Source organism: Apteryx mantelli, chromosome 17, assembly GCF_036417845.1.
Source record: "Apteryx mantelli isolate bAptMan1 chromosome 17, bAptMan1.hap1, whole genome shotgun sequence".
NCBI classification, from domain to species: Eukaryota; Metazoa; Chordata; class Aves; order Apterygiformes; family Apterygidae; genus Apteryx; species Apteryx mantelli.
Window position 1 is genome coordinate 6,249,872 of NC_089994.1, and position 25,523 is coordinate 6,275,394.

The 25,523-nt window shown below is 47.0% G+C and overlaps 1 protein-coding gene across 3 annotated transcripts in view; it reads right to left on the reverse strand.

Moving 5' to 3' along the window:
• Nucleotides 1-25,135, reverse strand: part of TPCN1 (two pore segment channel 1) — a 50,291-nt gene extending 25,156 nt beyond the window's left edge. The window contains exons 1-5 of one of the 3 annotated variants that reach the window (XM_067306789.1): nt 25,093-25,121; nt 24,596-24,770; nt 23,542-23,775; nt 3,310-3,434; nt 528-704 (exon numbers count right to left, since the gene is read on the reverse strand). In XM_067306789.1, the coding sequence (XP_067162890.1) occupies nt 528-704; nt 3,310-3,434; nt 23,542-23,653 (414 nt within the window). In that variant the 5' untranslated portion in view covers nt 23,654-23,775; nt 24,596-24,770; nt 25,093-25,121. Of the gene's footprint in view, nt 1-527; nt 705-3,309; nt 3,435-23,541; nt 23,776-24,164; nt 24,201-24,595; nt 24,771-25,092 lie in introns of those variants that run through there. The other 2 variants (XM_067306790.1, XM_067306791.1) reach the window with 2 other exon arrangements.
• Between the last annotated feature and the right edge of the window lie 388 nt (nt 25,136-25,523).

Here is a 25,523-nt window from a genome sequence, read left to right on the forward strand (position 1 = left end):
AGAAGAGGACAGAATATTTCCTTACAACCTCAGCTTAATTAGCTATAGCTCAAAACTCAAATTCAGTTATGCAACCCTGACTCATTTTGAAAAACACTTGACCTCACAGATGTCAAACAAGTCGGTCCAAGCTGCAAACTGTTTGCATTCTGGGAACCAGTGGAGGTGTTGGGATAACAGCGCCAGCCATGACAATGACTTTAAAACCACCCCTTCAAAGCACACAGATTATTGAGTTACCTCAAGTAAAAGCAAAACCGACATTCTTCTCCTCAAACATTTAAGAAACTTAAGAACCGTATCAGCTTGATAATACAAAGCAAGTGTCACTTTTGCTGTTGGTCTATAGGCACATCAGATGAAAAAGAAAGGACGTTTTGCTGGCTGGCCAACTAACATACCCTGCTCTCAAGCCAGATGGTTCTTCCTACTACTGCTTACCCTCTTCCTCTATGTTTAGCCTACTTTTTCCCCTTACCCACCCCTGAAAAACAGGCAGACTTCTTCATTTTGCCCCAAGCACTTACATAGATGCCAAGACGGAGCATAGGAACAGCTGGCGCCTCGCAGAGAGACAGCAACAGGAGAAGCAGCGCTGTGCTCAGTTCCATTAGGTAGAATAGGTGATTGTGTGCAAAGAGGTAGGCAGCAAGTGCTTTGGCATTCTTGGGGTGAGTGAAGAACTTATCATTATTTTCTCCTTCCTAGGGTGACAGAAAGAAGAAGAGAACAGCACTAGTTGCTCTTGGTTCTCTAACAGAGCTTTCCACCTGAAGAACACAGACTTCTATAAGGATTAGATACAATTCCCAGCAGACTATTCCTGCTTTACAGCCTGACGGTGATCTGTTTATTGAGGAATGAATTCTATGCCCGTGGGATATCCCCTTCTGTTTGTAAGTAAGTACATTTCAGTAAGGCAACTCATTAATACCTACAACCTCCAGCTTCAGAAACCTTTGAATCTTTTCAAAATGAGGAAGAGTGCGGAGCGAGTTTATAAAGGTAGGCAAAGAAACTTGAGTCAACACCCCAACACAAACACAGCACTTCATTTAGTTCCAGTCACTTCCACATGTTTACAGACTTCCTTGGTTAAACTGCTCTAGGCCAGAACTTGAAAACACACAGATAAGCTCTAGGGCACCTGGCTGACAGTTGCTCCTCCTTATCTTGGCCTTGCAAAATGTCTGGGAGAGAACATGCTCTGGAGCACACACACAAGGAAGGAATGTGTGAAGACGGACTCCATGAAAAATTATCAAGTCTCCACGCTGATTAGTCATTCCCCCTTAACTAGAAAGCTTAATTAACATTAAAAGGTCAGATACTCCAGCTCAACAGTTTGCTTACAACCGATTTTGAACAGCTGCATCATTACTATTTTTACCTCTAGGACAAAGCTTAGTTTGGTTTAAAAGCTTGTGTGGGAATTTAAAGAAGGTTTAAAAGCTTATGTGAGAATTTAGAGAAGGTTTTTCATGCAGAACCATCCAACAACTTCTCTTTCTTGCTGCAATAGTTTAAACAAGGTAGCTTTTGTCACCCACAGAAAACTTGGTTCCTGGAAGCTGTCATAAGAGATCGTTTTTCCCTAGCTGGGACACTCAGATGCACATCAAATGCTTTTTTATTAACATCTTTCCAGGTAAGCAACTACTGTAGAGACAGTAAACTATTACTACACAAGGGGAAAGTTTGTGATTGCAAACAGACAGCAAAATCAGGAAACAGGATCCCCCTTAAGAAGTGAAAAAGTCTCAAGACTAATGCAGAAAAAGGTTTCAAATGTTTCTCGTTTAAGCCATCTCACAGGCAAACTCACATTCTGTTTAAAAACAAACATAAGCACTGCCAGGTCAGCGAGCCAGATTGCAAGCAGGACAAAACCCAGCAGCAAGCTCCATAAAATACAAGCCCCCCTACTCAAAGGGTGAGCTAGCTTGGATCAGCAGGGCATTCTTATTCACGCCTGACAAAACACATTTGCAGAATGAAAAATAGTCTAAATTCTGCCTCTTGGTAACCAAGCAATTCAAATCGTGGCTGGACAGCAAAGTCCTCTTATGTAGATAAGACACTCTTGCCTGCAGCTACTGGTTCAAATAAACAATCTGCATGCTCTCTAAGTTATGTCTACTTCATTTCAAGGACATTGTCATTATGACCATTGGTCAAGGCAGCAGCAAGAATAATCTGCATCTGAAGGGCCAAGCCTGCTGTGTGCATTACCATCAGACACTGCAGCAACTCAATGAACCTTTACAGAGCATCTCCAATAACCACGAGTTTAAACAAAAGCCCAGGAGGGGCTGGCGTTACCATTATATTGTCTGTGCTGCTCTAGCACACAACTAAGAGAGCTGAAGTTAGGTCCAAGGTCCAAGCCTACCAGGTTTTAAAGTGTCAGAGGAGCAATACTTTCAGTCCTGTGGGGTAAGGGAAGGGAGGAAAGAACAGTTTCAATCACTTTGCAGCAGCTTAGGCAACAACCCTGACTGGGTCCAATTCGGTTCTGCATTGCAGCACGAGCTTTTGAAAGGGAATAAAGGGAAGGAGGAAGGAAGGACAGTCGGGGAACCAGCAACAATTTGAGAAAGCCAGCTCGGGAAGAAGCTCAGTTTTGGTAGCTAATTCATTGCACCAGCAGAAGCTGTACAGCCATCTTGACAAAAATATTATAAAACTTTCATGATGTACGTACATAGAGTATGTTTTTTTGGTTGGTTGGTTTTGTTTCTTTTTAAACAGAAGGCGGCTGCAATCCACTTCTGAGCTGATCAGGCCTAAGCACAGAGCTCTAACTTCTCTTATATTTTTTGTGTGACCTGGAAAAGCTTGACTGAAGCTAAATGAACATCCCAGGGCCACTCACCAAATCTGCAGCCAAGACAGGATTAGAATCTGCACTTCTTGAGCCCAACATGCCTCCCGAAGAGTCCTGACCATCCAACCCAGACCAGTTGAGGAGGTGAAATGAAAAATCAATGACAGTTTATGCAAGTCTCCATGGCGGAGTGGCAGAACTGAACATGGGTTGAATCCCTCAACTAGTACAGTCCCGGTGCTGGCCCAGATGGGGGGAGGAAGGATGAATGACTGGTAGCACCAGCCTTTTCCGTTGCCCCCAAATGACTTGCCAGAGCTCATCTGGATGCACTTCCAGCATCTCCCCACTCTTCAAGTGGATTCCTCTGCAAAGTACCATCTTTTCAACCTCAGAACTGAAGCTCTTTGTTTTTCATAATCAAGAACTATCATAATTTCAGGAGGCCATTTTTACACAATGTACCGAACACCAGGGCTCACCTGGAGGTAGATTGCTGCCTCTTGGTAGTTCATTTCCCAGTTGTGTTGGGCAGAGCTTTGCTGCGCACAGCAGTCCCCCACAGCAGGGCTGGATGCATCATTAACAATGTCGTAGCTACCTCCATCTGCATCAGTACAAGAAGAAAAAAAATTGATTTACAATTAAGCAAGCTGCGACTGATCAGGGAGCATGAGAACAAGCCACACAGCGGGACTGGAGACAAGCATCAAGAAGCGGCAGCGTACCCAAGAAACCAACAGTTTGTACACACACTAATTGGCTCTTCACATGTAGAAGCTTTTAAGAGACACTCTCGAACTGAGCACTTCAACACAGGAACGTTCCCAGAATATCATCAAAAGAGCCAGAATCCCATTTAGAGGAATAAGCAGGCTCCTGACTCAGGAGCTCTGGGCCGTCATGTTCGCAGCTTACTATCCGCAGTCAAACTATGGACAGGCAGCGAACAGCTGAACATCTCCAAGGGCATCCAAACCACAAAAGAAAAACGTCGCCTTTTTGCATTGAATGGTAAAGGACAGCACGGAAAAACAGAGTATGGACTCCAACTAACAGGTAAAGGGAATCAGTTTAAGTACAGAAGCTGTACAGTACAGTACTATTAGTAGAAGTATAGTATTTTCTGTAGACAGCGTGATTCAGAGCTCTCCCGAGTCATTAAACAATGCATCTTTGCAACACTTTTCTTAGTGCAGGTAACTACTAATATCCCTCTGATGAAAACAAACAGCAACATACATTACCTGCCAAATTCCACAGGTTTATTTTGAAACTTTTAAGAGCATGTCTTTTCTTGCATCTCAGTAAAGCACTATGCAACAATGCTTTATTGAACACATGTACAAGATTTTATAACTAAAAACCTCATTTAAAAGAACATCCAGCTTGCACTGCAGAAAAAAAAACAAAACCCTAACTCTCCCAAGCATAGCTATACATACATAATGCCCTTCCCATGGGAAAGATGTGTAGAACAAGTATGTAAACTCCAAAATACTAGTTTTTTTAATTCTACAGCTTCAATGCAATAAAAGACACATGGAACACATGAAAAATATTATTGTTCAAAAAGAAATAAAGGGATCGTCACTTGGTTTCTTCTTCTGGAATAGCAGCTTTTATTTTGCATCTTTGATGGAGAAAAAGAGTACTAAAGAGAGACCTCACAGAAATTATTAGCACAACACTGCCTACGGGATCCACTTCTAAGCGGTTCTGAGCAGCGAGACCTGCTCAGGGCCACACATGAAAGCTGTGGTGGAGCTGGCCAAGCACCCACTTCTCCAGAGTTTCAATCGGTGCCAAAACCACAGGGTCGCCAAAGAGGGTATGTGTAAAATTGATTTTGCCAACCTCAAAGTGCTGATTTCCCCCTTTTTAGGGACACAGAAGCTGCGGTGCGGCAGTTTGCTTTCCCTGCGTTGTGAGAAGTTATCTGAGGGTGGGAAAAATTTACAGTGAGGCTCTCTTCCGCTCATTGATGTATCTGCATGTGGCAGATTTGCTGAGGCAGTTTGCTACGACAAAACAATCCTCGCTGAACAACCGATTCAGGTTTCCCAGCACACCTTCAGGAGCGGTGAGAGAGTCCACACCAAGAATCCTGTACCTATCAAAGAAATGCTATTGCATGTACCTGACAAAGAGCCACGGGAAGAGATCAAAAATCCCTTGACCAACGCAGAGCCACAGCTGCCTTTTTCACCCGCAAAGCAAATAAAGATAACACTTCGCATCCGCGATTTGCAAAGACTTCCCGGATCGCACAGTTGTACTGCTGAGCACGCTGCAGCAGTAAGCCCGTTTCTCTTCCTCGCCCTCCCCAGACTTTTACAACGCCACTCAAAGTCTGGATGAATGTTTGAATGAGGCCAGTTCTTCCCCCAGCCCATTTAAACCTTGAATGAGCACAGTTCTTGAGAAAACTGCACGTTGGAGCTTTTTATTTATCCACAGAACTGAAATGGCAGGCTTTGGGGTTTCTTTCCCTTTTCACTAAAAGGGGACAGCAACATGCAAAAATCAGAAGCCTTACACTGTGAGCGCTGTGATTTTCTAAAAGTTATTATTTATGGAGCTTTTACTGTAGACTTTTCAAAGCAACAAACTCTCTCAAAGTGCAGCCTGAGAGCAGAACCCTTTTTGCATTTAACGCTTAACGGAGCTGCAGAAGGAACACATCTTCACCCGAACCCACTAGTCTCACTGCTAATGATCTTTCCTGCCCGAAAGATGGGTATTTTCAAACCCTCATTCCCAACCTAACAGGCTGTTTGCTGCCAGGCAAAACACCCTGCAGCCCCATTCTGCCTGCCTTGATCTCCACGGGGCACTGAGCGGGGTCAGAGCAGAGGCAGAGCACAAGGGAGCCTCAGGCCTCCTGGATGCACGAGCTCTTTTGGGGAAGAGGGACATATTAACTAGGTTACTTAAAGTATTACCGTGTTATTGGACCTTTATAACACCTACAAAATTTCAGAGCAGCAGAACGTATTCTGGAGAAGCCAGCAAAGGTTTGTAGCCTTAAAAACCACTTTGTCCTACCAAAAAGAACAGCCAAAACTTCCTTTAACTCTGAAGTAATTCTTTTACAAAGACAAACCCATCTTTGAAAGGGATCCGATCTACACTAGGAAATGATACACCACAGTTAAAAAAAAAAAAAAAAAAGCCATCTCCAACCATCTCTCTACTTTTCCTACACAGAAGACTCCTGCTACACAGAAGAGATGTCCCAGTGACATCGAGTACGCAAATACAAAACAGCTCTCAAAGATGAAAGTTAGAAACAACGATTAACTCTAGCATCCACGATGTTCTCCTCCTGCCTAAGCCAGGCATCATCTTCCTAGGCCCCAACAGAACAGAAGACACCTTGCTGAAGCGTTTCCTTGCAGAGTTGCATTTTGTGGATCAGCTCCTTCCCCATCAGGTACCAGAAGGTTGAGCTAGCATCCCTGAGGCAACAGCATCATCTGGGTAATAAATAATAATAAAAATAATAACAAATTTGAAAAGCATCTCGCTGTTTGCTTGGCAGCCCTCCAGCGAGCTAATTTCCTCAGCTGCTCCCCTGATAACAATGACACAGACTAATGCAACCTCTGCCGCGTTCGGCTCGCGCTGCAGAACTTCCCCAGCGGCGTTTACCATTAGTATCTAGCTCAATGAGATAGGAGGATCTCTCCACGGGGCTGCCGCAGTCCTCCAAGTAGATGGCGGGCAGCTCTCCCCCCCGCATGGCGGCCCGGGCGTCGGAAGCGCACAGGGACGCGCGGTGTCGGGCGGAGGGAGGCGAGTCGGAAGGAAAGTCTTTCCGACTTCTCCCTCCCCTCTGCAAGCTGATCCTCAACTTCGCAGCTTACTCGAGGGACAACCACGCACAAGAAGATTTTCCTCCGCTCTCTGCAGAACTGAACGTGTTTTCCCCTCCCCTCTGAGGAAGGTGGCTCAGACTTCAGCTACATTGTTTCCCCATCGCTTTCGTAGGCGCAGGATATTTCTAAGTTGAAGTTATTTGAAGGCTTAGTTGCTGGACAAAGAGCTTTTAAGAATGGTTGTAAAACAAGGGTCTCCTTCGCCCTGCTCTCTCCTTCTGGCGTACGCAGAACTCGCTCACCCCAGCGAACGTGAACAGCCACCGGGAAAGGAGTCCAAGTGCTGACTAGTCATAGCAAGAAGTCTCCTCCGGCCCCCCCGGACAAAAAAGTAAAATAGAGATTTGGGAAGTTCACGGTACAAAGGGCTTGACAAAGTTAAACGAGCTAAGCTGCTCACAGATGGCAAAGCTTCCTTCCACACTTGGGTAACTTATCCCAGACGTTCCCTGAAAAGAGAGAGAAGGAAGAAAAAAATATATATATATAAAAAAAAAAGGAAAAGCAGAACCAGCTGGCTGCTTACACAAGGCATCCGGAACGATACTGCCGGGACTCCAACATTTCCATTCAGTGCAGCAGAGCATGCTCCTGTGTAAATAGTTTCCATATGTCATCATTACAATAAAAAACAATAACAAAAAAAAAAGAAAAAAGAAAAAGGAGGAGCATAAACTTTCCAGAGCCCAAACATCTCCCTTTGCAAAACAAGTTCCCTGCATGAATGACAGCAAAACTCTCATCTGGTTGAGAGAGCAAACATGCTCTCGTTCGGAGGAGACGGGGTCTGCCCACGCTGCCACCACAGATCTAGAGGATGGAGCCAGGAAGGGAGAAAGGGACAGAAAAAAAAATTCATGGGAAGCAGGAAAAATTCACCTTTCCCAGACAGGCTATTTTATGCCCAACTGTAGTTAATTTGGATATGGATGCCATTTCATTTTTCTGATCTTTGGTGTCTGCCTTTGTTTTAATTTAAAAAAAAAATATGTGTGTGTGTGTGTTTGTATACATACATTTTATATATATATATATGTGTGTGTGTGTGTGTGTGTATGGATGGATGTATACAAACCCAACAAATTAGTAACCTACTACAAATACAAAGAGTTATAAACAAACTCTACAGGGTAGCTCTTGCATTTGCCTCAGAGCTCCCCCAATCTGGCTCTCATTAGCCTGTTTCCCAGATGTTCTGCTTTCTAGATGGTGCACACTTTTTATGGTGTTAAATTGAAACAGCCTTAGACGCCTCTAATTAGTTCCTCCACCGACTCCCAGCCTTGGCTAGGAGTTAGCAAACGCTCCAAAGCCATGTGCCTTTACCAGGCTTTCTCCCATAAAGGCTGCTAAAGAGCTTAACGGAGCCACCAGTTGCCATCCTGTCCAGATAATGCAAATACAAATAAATGTAGTATATATACTTGCAGTGGCCAAACTCCCCAACCCGTGCAGAAGGCAGGGCAACTAACATAATTTGGCAAACGTGCTCTAATCTGTCACTCATTCCATTCACATATCATATGTGGACTTAATGCAATACAGCAAAATGAAAGTTATTAGTCTCAAGAGTTGCATATGCCCGTATATTTCTCTTGATACATGAATAAAGAAATGCAGAGGGCATGCAATTTAGGAGATCGGACACGTCTTCATTCACGTGGCCTTACAAGGTCCTTGCAAGTTGATGCGCCAAATGGAGCAGCAATAGCTAAGAAAACAACTGAACACGGCATTACTTCCTGTGGCAGGGAACGGTCAAGCTGTCCAGAGCACGTGTTCTGGGCAGCTCCAGCAACCATCCTGGACAGCTGGAGATGTGTCAGCTGATAAAACACTCCGCAGCACCCCAGCCACTGAGGAGGAAGAGGAGGAGGACAGGGAAAGAGAAGGCCAAATGGTCAGTTAACCATCAGGTTCCTTCTTAATTAAATATAATCTGGTACCAGCTTTATCTTCTTCTTTTCCTCCTTCCTTCCATTTACCCTTATCCAGAAGGAAATAAGCTAGGCTTTGGAGTCATTATTTCTTCTTTGGAAAGAGGCATGAACTTGGTTAGGAAACATTTGCCAGCCACCTTTGCCCATGGGAGCAGTGTCTTTTCCTATCGGAGCTGAACATACTTAGAGGAGCGTCTGCTGTTCACGGCAAATAAAACTCCCTGGAGTTGAGCAAACATTTTACAAGTTTGCAGCAAGAGTCAGCACAGACATGCAACTGGAGCTCAACAGTACGAGCGTCTCCCCGGCAGACTCTAATCCCTCTGCAAGCAGCAAAAAGAGCACAGAACAGTATGATTCACTTGGTTGCAGTTTCTCATCATGGTGACTGCCGCGCTTAGCCGTTTAAATTGGAGCCATTTCTTCCCGAGCTCCGCACCGTTCACTGCCACACCACCTCCACTGCTCACACCATCAGGCCTGGACGGCATCAACGCCCGATGACCCAAACACAGCTAGGCAGATCTTATCCTTTCAGTTTGAAAGGAACATAACCAGGCATCCGGCAACACCTCACACATGTCCCTGCAAGAAAGGAGACCCCAGACTCATCCAAACTGCCCCTGGGGTCCCTGGAGATTTTGACATCACATATAGGACAGTCATGATCTTCTCAATGTACGAGTCCCATGTGGCTACAGACACTGGTCAAAGCTGCTGGTTCCCTCGGTGACTAAGCAGGTTGCAGTGAAGACGAACGTGGCTGCAGAAGAAGGACGGCAAGCAGCTTCTTGCTTTTCAAGTGCGGAGGCACGAACATGCATGGATCTGCCTCGCCAAGGCCAGCCTCACCTAGCCGGGAGAAAAAAGCTGGAAGGTGCCTGGAAAGCGCAGCTGGTTTGGCCCTCAGCCACGTCTCGGAGGTGACAGAGACGGAGACAATGAAATCGCTGCCTTGAGTACTTGACTGCCAGTTCAGCTCTGTGCGTTTAAACAGCACGGGACTGATCTTTTAAACTCAAAGCATACTTGTGCCCATCCTGTTTTCAGGGCAGGGTTATGGGAAGAAATTCAACGGCCATGAGGAAGCCTAAACAATTTACTATCAGTTGTTGCCTAGGACAAACAGAGCGTCTCCAGCGGAGTGCAGTGCCAAGCCCTTCCGCAGCAAGAGAAATAATATACTTCCCAATATTTCACGTCAGCATAACCGAGTTGTTCTCCCCTTAGAGATAGCTGCACAACTGTCCACAGCAGAAACATATGCAAAGACCTCCGGGCTCCTTCTCTTGCTACAGCCTCATAGCACTCGCTTGCTGTAAATCTCAACAAATAAAATCACTTCAGTTTCCTATTTAACACCAAAAAGTTTTTCAAAAATACGTATGCTGCCACTTCCCATTAGTGGTGTAAGACAGTTGAAGTCTTCTGTCCTAGCTTGTAGTCGAGAAGCCAGTCACTTCCAGCAGCATAAACATGAGCTCACTTCAAGTTATCACCCACCACGCTACAGGAGCTGAATCCACAAGAAGGACGAGCAGATGTCCCTCAGCATGATAAGCCACTTTTTAAATAACATTTGCCTTTTATCAACGGTGCTGCCTATCTTCTTATATTAAATTCAACCTAAACCCTGCACTGTTTGAATAGAGGACCACTGCATCCTTGCTAACATCTGCGCGACACACACTTAAAAACACTGGTACACGAGCTGAACGCAATGATACAGGAGCTAAAGCATCCTAAGAAATTGTTTCGTCTCAGCAGAAGCGGTGTCTCCAGTTAACTCGCGCTCTAAGCATGAGAGCGCCAGTATTTAACAGTTTGCTCAGCAGCTTGCTACTCATTGCAAATGGGGGACAAGCTAAGATGATTCACAAGGAGATTTACCTGCACCACCTTTCTGGGACAAAAAGAGATGTTTTTAAAGGGGAAAAAAAAGAAAAAGAAAAAGGCTTCTAAGAAAGCAAGGAGAGGAATAATTTTGCCTCCCTTCAAGGGCTGAGATTGGTTGGCTGGAAACCCTCATCTGTGCCATTTACTGCCTCATCCCTTCAGGGCACTTGCTCTCAAGCCGGAGTCATTCTGTGATTGGATTTGTTTCTCTTGCAATTAAGCTTTTATCAGAAAATGTCTGATCATAGTAGAACTGTCACTTCTTCTAGACTGATAGCAGCAAGAGGCACATCCTGCAGGGATGTCCAAAAATCCTCATGGCTGTTTGAGATCAAAGATCAAGACTGGGTCAAACACTGTTAGATAAGTCAGAGGCTTCAGCCACTGAAGACTGACTGATCCTTTGTCACCATGCTAAAAGCCATTTCTCTTTGGCCATTTAAGAGCCGTCCACGGCTCACTAGTACGCCAGACGGCACAGCGCAAAAGCCACTGCAATGGCTAATAAGGAATTGGAGCAGGATCATTCCCCAGTTCGCAGAGCTGCATCCCGTTAAGAACCGCGTTACCTACCCCACGAGTTCTTGTTCAACAGTATCGCTTTTCCAGAACCTCCTGTGAACCAAAGCCTTGCCACTCTTCCATAAAAACTGTTTTCTGGTAGATGGGTAGGACTAAAGCCTCCTACATGAGAAAGTCCATGACACTACCATAAGCAGAGCCAGAATCGGACACTGGCGCAATCTGAGAACGTACAAGAGAGGAGCATTTGCTTCTCTTAACATAGCTGCAGCCGCAAAGTCAAATCCAAAGCATTTTTAACCAGCAAAACTTATATAAAAGGAAAGGCTGTATTAGGAAATATATGGAAAATATCATTAAGAATTAGGAATCCAGCTTGTGGGTTAAGCCAAGTTGCTGCCAGTTTCATATCCTTTATTTCTGACCTTAACAAATGAATCTCCATACCACAAAAAGGAGAAGTCAAAGCCACAACAGAAGGATGATCTACAAGCTTACATTACCCACCCTTTTAGCAACCAATATGCTATGTAATCTTGTCAGTCTGATCACACCACAGTAACAAAGGCTTTGTAGATACAGACATAAGATTATTCTGTAACTGGAATTAAATATCTGAGCTGTTGAGGGGTTATATGAAACCCTCATTTATTTGTACAAAATAAATTTTGAAAGGAAAAGAAAAAAACAATTGGAAATAGTGAAGTTTACATTGAACCCAATGGAAAGAAGAGAAGCTCTGCCTAAGGCTATGCTCATGAGAGAGGCCAGACATGAAGTACGTATACGCACAGACACATATTTATAATCCATAACTTTTATGGAAGTACCAGAAAGGGAACAAGACAATACCAGAATCCCTCAGATATAGCATGTCTTTAACATATCCTGTTATGCAAAGGAATTTCCTCTTTTTGTTCCAAAAAGGGAAATGAATGCCTCATGGTTTTAACATGTTAAAGATCTGCTTCAGCATCAGGAACAACACAGCATCAGCATTTTAAGAGCATGTTCTTCATTTTAATTCTCCAAAGCAGAGCGCTTGGATTTTCCTGATGCAGTTTGGAAAGATGTTTGATTAAGCTGCAATCTGGCCTTTTTAACAAAAGCACTGTGCTGCCAGGTTTGATTCCCAGTTACAATCAGCAGCCGTTCCCTGGGGAAGCGGCAACGATGGCAGCGGGAAGCAAAGAGGAAGCGCTTCACTTCTGTGAGAAACCAGCATTTGCCTGAGCCACTAATCCCTTGCAAGGCGATTGCTCACTCGTCCATCATCAGCTCGAGTTACTTCTGAAACCAACCGGCCTCCGCAGAGCCCGATGCCAATTTGCACTTTGGCACGACCACTTCTAAGCAGCAGTAGTAGAGCGAAGCCTAGTTAAACTTTGCTCTGTTCCTCTGCGCAGGAGGGGAAGCGCGCTGATCAAAGGCGCTCCCAGCTAGTGAAGCCACGGTAATCGCCCGGGCAAACGCCTACCAGCGCTGCTGCTGATCCACTGTCTCCGTTGATTTTTATAACCCCACAACATACCGCTTTTGCTGGTGCCAGCGCTGGAGTGGAACTAGAACGGAGTAAGCCAAAGCCAGCAGCAATAAGGTATGTGCCATACTGACCTTTCTGCTCCAGAGAGAGAGGGATAGCAAGAAAATGGGTTAAATTAAATTAAATTACAATTTCATGGCAAAACTCTAGTGTCTTGTCGTACAGTAGTGAGAGGTGTGTAACGACGTTTTGTGGTGTTAGAGTAAGATTCTGACATACCAGCTCTTTGGAAATACAACACTGTCACATCTCCTCTTCCTCCTCACTGCGCCTCAGCCAGGAAAGAGAAGCTGCCAATATCTGAAGATGCATAAAAAGGAATAGGGAGAACACCAGTCTAGCGCTGCATAACCGCTCTCCATCAAAAATAGAGGTTTTTGCTTATTTTGTGGAAACTGTGGCTGGTAGGAACTGAAGAGGTTACATGTAACTGTTAGAGCCACAGGCTGGAGAGGAAGGGAAGAATTAGACCATTAGTTTGACATCTGCAAAACAGATGCCAAAGGGCTTCCCCTTAATTAGTTCTTACTTCAAGTCCTACAGTTTTACCTGATACAAAACCACATCCTTAGAAAAGCGGCCAATTTTGCCTTCAAAATTTCCCAGTGCTGCAGAATCCTCCCGGACTCTTGTGAAGTGGTTCCAAATGTTAATCTCACTGTCAAACACGTGCCTTATTCTTAGCCTGAATTTCTCTAGCTTCAGTCAAACAGGCACGATCCTGCTGTTATCTAGTCACTGTAGCCTCCTTTTAGGGGCACTGAAGGGAGACGGCGGATCAGATCTCGGACGAGCAGGAGCAAGGGCGCTAGAAACAGGCCGAGCAGGAACGCGGTGGCTGCTCTAGAGCCAGCACGGATGGGAACGTCACCTGCTACCCTAAACAATATTCTTATTTAAACAGCCAAGGAATACACTTGCTTTCTCGTACGTATCCCACGCGTTCAGGTTCAGCTCAGCTATCTTAGTCCACCCCCAATTCACGGCTTCCCGGGTTAGCAGGCTCCTCGCTTCCAGAGGTGGGACCCCGTGCTGCTCACGCTTCCGTACCTGTGGTTTGCCAGCATCCGTCTCACTCAGTCGTCCTAACCACTGCCCATCACCAAAACCCCTTCTTCCTTCTTACGAAGCCCTCAACCTATGTTCTTCGCTAATTTGATCAGAAGTTACTTCCATTTTCTTCCAGATCGGAGAGAAAGGTTGCAGCTGGCACGGAGACAACATCTAATCCCTGTGGCAGGCTGCTAATAACAGACCGTTCACTAACGCCTCCCGATAAACAGTTGCATTTTCAGAGCCGTCACTCAGCCCCTGCGCAGAAGCGTTTGCTACCCAGTGCTGACTCGCATTGTTTTATTGTTTACTTCCGCAGTTAAAATGCTGCACGGGTGCCAAAACAAACACCTTCCCGAAACACCGCCACTCTCTCTCGCAGCCTCACAATTAAGTGAGTGTAAGTAAGTGAGGGACTCCAAGTTCATACGACACTGTCACTTTTTCATAACCCCCCACTGATTCGCATTAAAAGCTCGCCTTTAATTCCAGATTTTAAAAAAGCTTATTGCTGCTTTTCCGTTATTTTTGTCTGGAAGCCTTGTTTAGTTGGCTGGCCTCCAGTCATCCTCGTGGTATAAGAAACCTTTTGGGGCAAGTCATCTGCTGAGTTTTAAATGCCTAACCGCAGAATCAGCTATTTAACTTCTAGTTTATTTGCTGTTGGGATGGAAGAATAGATTATATGATGACTAGCTTTTCTACAAATATAGAATATAGTATTTCTGGAGCGTCCCTGTAGTGTTATTGATCAGTGTTCAGCTTCAGATGTGTAACAGGCCAGTATCACTTAAGGTTTATTTTTATTTCTCAAGTCCTTTAGAGCATCTTTAACTCTGCTGACCACAGCTCTCCATTATTTTCCATCATTCCCTGTTTCTATTTTTTCATTTGCTACATAGCTGCGTAGCCGCTTTCACATTAGCCCGTACAGATCTCCATTTGCATCGTGACTTTTTACTGCCTCTCCAACAATTTTAAACAGTTTCCATTAGTGTTCCCGTTTTTCTTTTTCACTTTTGAGAGCAAACATGTGCTCACTCTCCAATTATCTGCATCATCTTCAACATTTCAAAGTCACCCCCTTGGCCACCATTAGAGACAAGGTCCTGCCACCAGTGTCGGAGGTAGAAGGAAGGTGCTTTGGCTTGGCCACTTCTTTTTCCCCGACAGCGACGCGCTGCTTAGGAAGTGGCTCACACGCACGTACCTAATACAGCAGAACCTGAGCGGTCACTTGCTTGCACGCTGCCAGCGGCTCGGAAAAAGCAGAACTTTTAATACTACTTGCAGGTAAGAAGGCCGAGGCAGAGAGCAGAGCTACACGGTTGCAGGACACCAGTCCCAGCGGGTGTTATTCAGGTCTCCCGGGCTGCTCAGCACCCTGCAGAAACAACGTTCCCTCCTGCACCACGGAAAACAAGCAACCGTGCAACAAAAGATGGCATTTTCCGACTCCTGCAGCGGCAAGCTAACTAAGCAACCTGGGGACGTGGCTGTGCTGCACTGTAGGAAGAGTCCGGTTAAAAGACACCTGACCAGGCACCGGCGTCCCCAAGCCAGGGCAACCGAACCACAGCAAAAAGGGCACCGACTGCGGAAATGTCGTACTCGTCCAGACTTCTGCCCTCGCGCTCTTCCTTCGGAGCCTCCTTTCTTCCTCCTCTCGGCTCCGATTTTACTGTAAGTGGCGCAGCCAACTCTCTAGCACAGTCTGACCCTGGTGAGTTTTTAGTGCTCCCACCTGTAGCACTGATCACTTAGTCGTAACTTTACGGGCATTTCTTCATTTAGTTAACCAAGTGCAGGAAGATATCTGTGTATTCTAGGGAAATCCTTTAGTGGGCTACGTCACTTCTATGCAATAAACTGTCCCAAATCTGTTGAGGTTATTGAAAGTGTTCTCAAAAAAGAAAAAAGATATAGTTGGAACAAAATACGGATGATCACACGTTCCCAGATGACAAGCACACGTGCACTAGGCAACCATGCAGGACACATAAGATGGCAGCTAATATGTTCAGCCCCGTAGTGGCTGGACACAGCCCTCATATCAGAGGGTTTAATATAGCAGTGCATGGAGATACACCCTAAATTTTATTCCCCTGTGTAAGCAGGAAAAGAAAAGCCTTTTATTCCAAACACACATCACCAGTTATGATTAAAAAAAAAAAAGCCACAAACAAAGCACCGGATAACAGTTTCAAATCCCCACGCTATGACTCAGATCACAGCAGTCTTTCCTCGTCATCCTCTGGATCTGTCATCCATGACGCAGTGCTAGAGGATCGCCACGATCACACCTTTTTTGCCCTCCTCTCCCCCGGACGAGAGGACCGGCAGTACAAGTGCACAAGCTCTCTACCGAACTGCTCGCTGGAAGCAGATGGATGAAATCCTACGGTTCGCTATAAGGGAAGCAGCCGTGCAAAATCAGACATCTTCCCAACATGCAAAAAGCAATTATGCTAAAGACGCAGGGAGAGCCCTGCGCAGTCCGGATCAAAAGCCAGCGACATTGAAGGCAAGAGAAAGACTTATCAAATTCACTGCACTTTTCCCAGCTTAAGGATCAGAAATGGAGTGTTCTGGCTCATAAATTCTACTCCCAGCAAATTCAAGCTTAAATCCCCTGAAGGCAATAAGGAAAAGGCAATCAACAACAACTCTAACCACTTCACAGATGCTCCTGTTTAGTTTATACAGCACTTCTTACAGCATTCAAATGGGCAAAATGGGATTTCAACGCAGGGGGGCTGACGGCAGCAGGCAGGATTCCTCGGTGAAGACACCAAGGGCAAAGGAAGTTCTGAAAAGCATCGCATTGGTTATGATGAGTGAACTCAGCGTGCTCAGCCTTTGCTCATTTTAATCTGCCAGTAAGCAAGCTTGGCTATACTGAGCATCCTGCATCTACAGTGCCTTAAAAATCCACAGGAACCACAAAAATGAGGGGGAAAAAACGAATGAACTGACGCGTTCCCTGGGAAGCCATGAAAAAACCAATCGCTATTTGTTTCCAACTGTTGTTCCGCTTCCTGAGCCAAATGTTCCCAAGTCAGCTGCAGCGGCTGAGGAGTGACCAGTTAGAGCTGGAAAGTTGTCAGTTCACAATTGCAGCTCGAACACTTTCAGACTCCTTAACATCCCTTATAGTTCCAGGGCCACCTGCTCAAAAAGCGGAGCCCTCCGACGCCACGAGGCGTCCCCTCGTCCCCGCGGCATTCAACAAAAGCCAGCGGCGTGGGGGGAAACATGCAGCCTAACCCCCTGCTCCGTTCTCAGAGCAAAAAGATGCGAGTGTGTATTAGGGAAGAGGGGCACGAAGGGGACGGGCCGTCAACCTCAAAGCATCAAGGTCATCCCTCCCACCTCCACCAAAAGGGGCGAGAAGAGGCCTCCAGACTCCTTGGCCTCAAAAATTTACAGTGAAAGTCGGTATCCATCTCCAGCGTTCTGGGAAACGACAGAGGAGAAAGAACCGCTTGACTTCGGGATAATGGAACACTAACCCAAACCTCCTTTACCTTGTAAGCGCTTTTACCAGTTCAGATTTGAACAGCATGGGCCATTCAGGATGAAATCGCTATGATTTTTTGCTGTGTGAAAGCGTCGACAGGGCAGGGAATCTGCTGGACAAAGCATCCGGCTGTGAAGCACACAATGCGTGCGTTGTGCAAACCCATCTCCTGCAGGGCTAAGAAAACAAGGCAGGCTCAGAAACAAATATCCAAGATAACTGCAACCCACAATACCTCCTGGTACTCTACTCGGCTCGCGATTTCTGTTCCATAGGTACCACATTTCAGAGCCATGTTAAGAACCGCTTGATACAAACGCTTTTGTGAGCCCCGGACAACACAGAATTCTGCTTCGCTTGAATTGCAGATACCAGCTCCATCCTCTCGTTACAGCAAAGTATTTAAGCACAGCCGAGGCAATCCTGTCTTAAAACCCCAACACTCAGTATAAATGAGATTCCAGGAGACGATGCATTTGGAACATAATAGCAGAACCGCTTTTTCCACTATTTCTAACATCACATCAAAGATATCCAACATCTCCTAAAAAAAGTAGCATTTACCTCCTTCCTCCGAGTTTACAGAGCTCATCACCCAGGGAAACGAATTGTGCTGAAGGAGAAAACAATAATCTCCTTATGTTTTGGGTGCTCATTTCCCTTTCCAAGTTCTTCACCCCTCACTCATCTCACAGGCAGTCTTGCTTCGCTTTGCTTGCTTAAAACATTCATTATAAATCAGCTAGGCCAGGAAAGGATTACAGAAGCACTGGCAGAAGTTGCAAAACGCAAGGTGGTTAGGTTGGAGAAAGAGACTTTCAGAGGCATAAACAATTCAGTACTGAACTACCGCTCGTGCATCAGTAAAATTCCTCCGTATACAAATTTTAAGCAGGTAGATATTAGGAAAAACAAATCATGCACAGCACTACCAGAGAGAAGCTCTTCATAACAAAGTAATTAAGCCTGCCTGTCTATTTGCAAGAAATGTGTAATCTGCGCTTTACAGATGAGACATGTGAACCACAGTGACATTAGCTGACTTACCCTAGGTACAAGAAGCAACAGCGTCAACAGCAGAACCAGATTGCTCCTGAAAACGAGATCCCCGTCCTGTACTCTGGCCATGCTTCGCCTCTAAATGCGGTGGCAGAAGCACTGCTACTGGAACTAATTAAAGGCAAATCAGCAGAGCTAGAAGCCATCATGCAAGAAAATACCCGGCATACTCAGGAAAGTCACCAGATAATCCAAAAGACTGTTTAAAAGCCTGGCTGTCACAGATCTTAGGATTTACCAAGCATCCTGCTTGTTCTCTTTTCCCCCTCTTTCCCCACACCAGTTAGCTACAACATTTCATAACCAGTGCCCAAGCCCAAATAACCGTCTTCTCACTTTCACACAAGGATCAAAACCTTCAGTTCCTGATGGATTTATTAAATCCACTAGCTAGCTGACATTAAGAACACTTGGTTTGCTTCAGAGGCAGCAAATTGCTCTCTCAGCAATTACATGGCTCCTCAAGAAGCACAGCTACTCAGAGTTTGCGCATGGCTATAATACTTCCCAAAAAGCCAAGCAGTTACTCTCTGCTCAGAGAACGTAGGCTTGTTTTAACATCTGGAAATCTCTTTTGTCCGCTCACTGCACTAAAGGAAATGACAGTAGGAAGAAGGCAGCAGAGCTGTTTGAAGGCAGGGACTCACTGAGCAGAGAAGCTGGAGCTGGGCACTGGGAGGACAAAACTCTTCTTTCAGTGCAGATACAAACACGTTCTGGAGCCGGATCCAACACAGAAGAGAATTATATCACTTCAGGTTTTGCGCTGAGTCCTGAAGACATTAAAATCCAGGCTGCTCATACATCTCCAAAGGCCAACATTAACTGTCCCCATTTCCGTGCCAGCTCTGAAGGCACGTGCCTGCCTGTGGATTACTAGATGGCGTATTCAAAAAAAAGGCAGTTCGTTGTAAACAATTTCCACTAATGTCATAATTAGACTCTCAGTGTTCAAAACAGTTTTCATCAGCCAGTTGCAAAAAGAACAGCTTGAAAAGCCTCTTCACATATTCCATCAAGGAACTAGGTACAAGAGCAGCAGCAAGCCAAGAAAAGACACCCTCGTGCAGCTGCCCCAGGAAGCACATCACACGCTATTTTAGAGACAGCGGTGAAAGTAAGAGAAACAGCCACTGACACGCAGCACACTTCCCTTGGTCTAAGCGAGATGCTCAGCAAGCCTGACGAGAACAGCCCCTCCAAATCCACCGACAGTAGAATGGCATTTTCTTTGTGCACTTCGGGCTCCCCTCTCCTTCACAGCACTGCACAGGCACATTCATCAACAGCTCTTTACTTTCCACCCCAAAGGCCAGGCTGGCTCTAGCTTTCCTGAAAACTTATTCCTCGAGCAGCAGAGACCAAGTTGGCGAGGCTCCGCTGAAACATCGACGTTCAAAGTTACAACTTCCCGGCTTGCAACAATCCTGTTGGAAAACATTGCACTTCGCTGCTGCTCCCCCCACTCCCCCACAGGTACACAATAATTCATTTTTTACCTCAATAGCAGATGCAGGCGCTTTCTTGTAAAAACCCAGAGTTTAAAGATGACTTCTTCCACTCGCCATAATCCATTGTGTGGGAGAAACAAGCACACAATACCATATTGTTCCCTGTACAACACTTTGAGCTGTACTTTCTGCTCTGAACACACTGAAACTCCACTTGAGGCTACAGCAATTTCCACACAGGAAGCAAAGGAGAATCTTGTATCTGATCTAATACAGGATAAATCAATGTACACTCATTTATTGCTTATAGTTCCCATCAGCTCAAGGAGAGACACTGTCCTAGAGTTTCAAGGCTATCCATGCTGCCTTTGTATACAGAAAACGTACCTCGCACCTTGAGATATTTTAAGAACCCAGGTGGAACGCTTCGTAGGAGTTGGGGTGAGGGACTAGAAATCGCTAAACCCTGGCTGATTCTCCCCATTTGCAGGGGTTCGCTTTGGGCAAGGTCACGCAACAACTGCCTCCCATTTTCCCCTTCTGTAAGATTCACTTAATATTAGTCATTCACCTCACATAGGTGTTGGGAAGCTTAATTAGAGCATGTACTGCACTCAGAGATTCTCGGATAAGATGTACGAGGAAAGGGCAGCATCATATTAATTAGCGTAAGCCATGGATTCAAGTGACGACAGCGCTTCTCTCCGTCTCCTTCAGCCGTTGAAGCTTGAAAGAAAAATTACCCGGCATCACAATCCTTCATGTTGCGTTCAGAGTACCAGCTGCACCACAGGGACCACGTTTTCCTGGATGTGATCTGAATTCCAGTCAACTTTTCAGGATTCTGACCTTTTGGTGTGGCAGAAAATGAAGGCTTCCTAGAAGACAGGCATCCCAGCACAAGACGAGGAAGGCAGAGTTTTAATACTCCTCCCCACGCAAGTATTTTCCCCTATTAAGGGCTTAAGAGCTCTATGACTAGGGAGATTAATTTTTGCAGCTGGACATTTTCTTTAAGAATGTGATTTTCCACACAGTTTTCTCATTTAGTTCTTGTCATTCTAATCCCATAGCATGCACTGTACCCAGGAGAGGTCTCTTCCGCCAGACTCTGAAAGGAGTATATTCTTGCACTAAGCATCACTTCAGAAAACTCTATTACTGTGTATTGCAACCAAGTAATTTATCTGTATTTCCAGACGATCAACATCAGGAGTCCACAACTATAAATTCATTTGTCCAAGTATCCATTTTTAACAAAGCTACATGAGGGATCAAGTTAAACAAAGGCACAAATTCATTAAAAAAAAAAAAAAAAGTGAAAGCTGATGTATGGAAGTCACATACATTTAGGGTGCTAAGTGAGAGATGGTTGTGACAGTTTGGAACAGGGATTAAAGTCTGGAGAAGTTCATCCACATAGCAACACAGAACAAGAATCTAACTTTATTCTCAACCTCTGGCACACGATTTAGCATCAAGGGGGTTAGACCCTTCTCGTCTTTCCCATAGTGTCACCTGGGAAGAAAATAAAGGGTGTTTCATTGCAGACAGTCCCAGTTCATACCAGAGGACAACTTTTTAAATAAAAGAATTGTATTTAACCTCCAACAAATTCTTAGTAGTCTATGGTCACGCACAGTAACAGGAGAGCTATTTCTCCAAATTCTGATCGAATTTTCTATTATTAGGATTTAGGCATTAGGAAGACAAAAACAGGAGAAGGAAGCAGTCTCCTGATCTTCCCTATGCCCTCATCACCTGGGGAGGCTCTTCCTCTCCTGAAAGTAGAACTTCTTCCACACTCTTTTTTCCCCTGGTAAAAACAGGCTTCCAAATAAAAACATAAAATCATTCAGTTTTGTTAAAGTCATTCCACTCCTCACTGGAAAAACAAAGACGAGGCAGAGGGGAAACATCTGAATTCATCACAACCTCCACGAGACAGAACATATTTTTAATATTTGCCTGTAAAGAAAATTTACTGTGAAAGAGGAAAGCTAGAATGTATGTTCTTTTTCTCAAACAAGCTTAATTTTTCAAGTGATGGTGTTAGCCTTCTCACTCACTAATTTAAGCTTCCCGCTTGTCAGAGATAAACATGCCTTTCAAGTTGTTTATATTAGCCTTCCTGTTTTAATCTTCGATTCCACACTTGCAGTACCCCACTGACTTCAGAAGGCTCTGTGTGATGCAGAATCACTTGTATAGAATAGGCTTTATATTTTTTCCAGCAAATTCAACCTTAATACTGATTAAAACATATTGCAAAATAACTGCTCTTCAACACCAAAAGTCACTTAGTTCAAAGAATTCCAGGAAATGAAGTCTCAAAGATCATATAGCCATCTTTTAAGAACCCAAAATCTGCCCTTAAACAAGTTTTCTGTATTTCAAGGAAAGCAGATTGTGGAATACTTTTATTTATTAATACGTTCATTCTCATAGCTATGCTTTAACACAGTCATGTTGGCTTTAACTAAATGCTAAAACCCATATAGCTTCTTCTCCCCATCTCCCATTGCTTTAAGGAAGAAAAAGAGGAGAGCAGAGTGATTGCAGTTAGTCACGAGAAGGCCTACAAAGACATCCCGGGATAGAGGAAGCATTCTCTCTTATTTAACTTAAAAATAGAAAGCTACATTTTAAAAGACAACTGGATGTGATAAAGCAGACATGACAGAGCAGTGGTGCAGCAGGGCTTACAGCAATCAGCTGGGCGATTTAGCCAGGCACGTGTGTTGCAGGGGTGGGAAACGGAGAAGTATCCCAATATTCAGAAACTAGCTACTAGCTCAGGAAGTTAGAGAAAGAAAAAAATTAAAGGAACCCATATAGCTGCAAGAGAGAAACTAAATGGAGGTTCAATGTTGGAAAGAGGGATCCTTGCCAGGGAACTCTTATTTATAAGAAATTTTAAGCTTGTGGCAGCAAGGGCTTGTAGAGGCATCACAAGACGTGAGTGTACACCTGCAATATCAATTGGAAGTCAAAGAGATGTGATGAACAAAGTGGCTGAAGTACATTTAGTGAGGTATAACCAAAAAAAACCCCAAAAAACGTGAACATGACTAAATACATCTCCTGTTCCCACCTCACCTAATGAGGGATGAGAGCTTTAACAAAGATATATGGAGGAGAGAGCAATGCTTCTGTGAGATAGTAGCTTTTGTTTTCTCTCTGCCAACACTCATAAGCTGATTCTGTCCCACCAAATACCTGGGGTTAGCAGGGATACAAATAATAATGTCTCAAGTTATGCCAGGTTCTTTGATAAGGATACAGTAAAGAATTTAAAAGATTTATCAGTACGTACCCATTTCCTTATTACCAAAAAAAAAAAAAACCAAACAAACCAACAACAGAATGTAAACTAAAAATAGGCAAAACACGGTTGCACAGGACAGATGCTTTATGGCTCTAGGAAAACACTAAGTGACGTAATTACAGCCACTGCCCCTGACAGCTCGGGCCAATGGTATGGCACAGCGGGTTGGTGCCAAGAAAAGGAGCAGCTCCGGGCCAGCGCACAGGGAAGACGCGCAGAGCTTAAGGACAGCAAGGTCACAGATTATTACGTGGAAGCCACAGAGGACACGTGTTAGAAAAGGCATCTGCAGGACCAGTTCACCCGGTGTTCTCCACCCCGCCTGGCATAACACACACGTTAGGAGTAAACAAGCAGCAAAATTAACAACTTCCTAACCCGATTCTCTGGCAACCGCTGGGAAGGTGAACGACGGCTGCGAGAGTTTCAGGCTCCGGCAAGCACAAAACCCAACAGCTACTGCAAACACAGACCCAGCCAGGCCACCACGGCGGACGGGGAATAACGGCAAAGCATCTTACTTTCATTAGGCAGCTCTTCCCGCTCCAGGTCGTCGAGGGGGGCCGAGGTGCTGCTCCCGCTGTCGTCGAGGGTGAGGATGAGGGGAACATCATCGTCCATGCTCACCGCCATGCCGTCCCCTCGGCGGCTCCCACTCCAAGGACTTCAAATAACGGCTTTCGCAGTTCCACGTGTAAAACGGCTTGGTCAAAAACTCTCTCCAGAAAGTCTTCCATCAGGGGTGTCTGCTAGGCCTAAGAATATAAAGGTGTGTGTCTGTAGACGCCAAGGTCCAAAAAGGGCCTAGTTCCCTGCTTTCAGCAAGTGCTGCAGGGCGCCAGGCTCAATGGAAATATTTATCCAAAAAACGAGTTTTAAGGAGTCAGACAGGCCTGCCCATTCCCACCAGCGGTGCCCAGCGCCAGAGCAGGAGCAGCCTGGTGGCAGGCGCGACCCACCTGGCGCTGCAGGGTGCCAGGTGTCCGCGTCACGTGTGGCTCCATCCCCCCACGGGCCCCCCCTGGTGCTGCAGGGTGCCAGGTGTCCCCATCACGCGTGGCCCTGCCCCCCACGGGACCCACCTGGCACTGCAGGGTGCCGGGTGTCCCCATCACGCGTGGCCCTGTCCCCCCACGGGACCCACCTGGCGCTGCAGGGTGCCGGGTGTCCCCGTCACGCGTGGCCCTGTCCCCCCACGGGACCCACCTGGTGCTGCAGGGTGCCGGGTGTCCCCGTCACGCGTGGCCCTGCCCCCCACGGGACCCACCTGGCACTGCAGGGTGCCGGGTGTCCCCATCACGCGTGGCCCTGTCCCCCCACGGGACCCACCTGGCGCTGCAGGGTGCCGGGTGTCCCCGTCACGCGTGGCCCTGCCCCCCACGGGACCCACCTGGCGCTGCAGGGTGCCGGGTGTCCCCGTCACGCGTGGCCCTGTCCCCCCACGGGACCCACCTGGCACTGCAGGGTGCCGGGTGTCCCCATCACGCGTGGCCCTGTCCCCCCACGGGACCCACCTGGCGCTGCAGGGTGACGGGTGTCCCCGTCACGCGTGGCCCTGCCCCCCACGGGACCCACCTGGCGCTGCAGGGTGCCGGGCGTCCCCGTCACGCGCGGCTCCCTCCCCCGGCGCGCCCGGACGCCCCGGCTTCAGCGGCGGCGGGGAAGGAGGCAGAGAGAGAGGCCGCGTTGAGTGCGCGCACATGAAGCTCCCGGGGACTTTTCTACCGGCTAACGGCAGAGTCACGAATTTCTTCAAAAAGTGGGGGGAAAAAATAAATAATAAAAAAAAGCAGTCCTAGGCGGGACTACGGGGCCGCTCGCAGCCGGGGCCGCCGCGCGGGCTTCGCTCCCCTCCTCCCCGGGCACCGGAGCGAGGCACCGCGGGCACCGGGCCCCCCCGCGAACCGGCTGCGCCGCCCCCGAGCGCCGGCCCGCGCCGAGGCCGGGCGCATCCCCCGGCACGACCCCGCGCCGGGACAGCTGCCCGCGGCGCCCGCCCCCCCCCGCGGCCTGCGCGCCGCCGCCCGGGCCTCCCCCGCCCCCGCTGGACGCCGCCGCCGCCGCCGCCGCACCGGCACTCGCCGCCGCTCGCCTCAGCGCCCGGCGCGGCCTGGCCCCGCCCCCCGCCGCGCCCCATTGGCTGCCGCCGGCGCGGCCTCGCCCGCAGAGGCCGAGCCTCCCGGCGGCCCGCCAATCGACGCTCGGCGTCCCTTCGGCCCCTCCCACCGGCGGCCCTCCGCCCCGGCAAGAGCATCCGGATTATTCCCCGCCTCCTCCGCCGTCAGCCTCGTCGTTGGGTAGCGGCGCCGCCTGTCTTGGCGAGCGCGGTCGCTGATTGGCTCAACGCGGCGGGGGGAGGCATGACATCACGGGGCAAGGCCCGCCTCAATGAGGAAGTGGCGGACTCGGGGGGGAGGAGGGGGAGAGGAGGGCGGGGCGCCATTGGCTGTGGGGAGCGGCCCCGCCCCTTGGCGCCCGGGGTCAGAGGTGAGCGCGGGGCGGT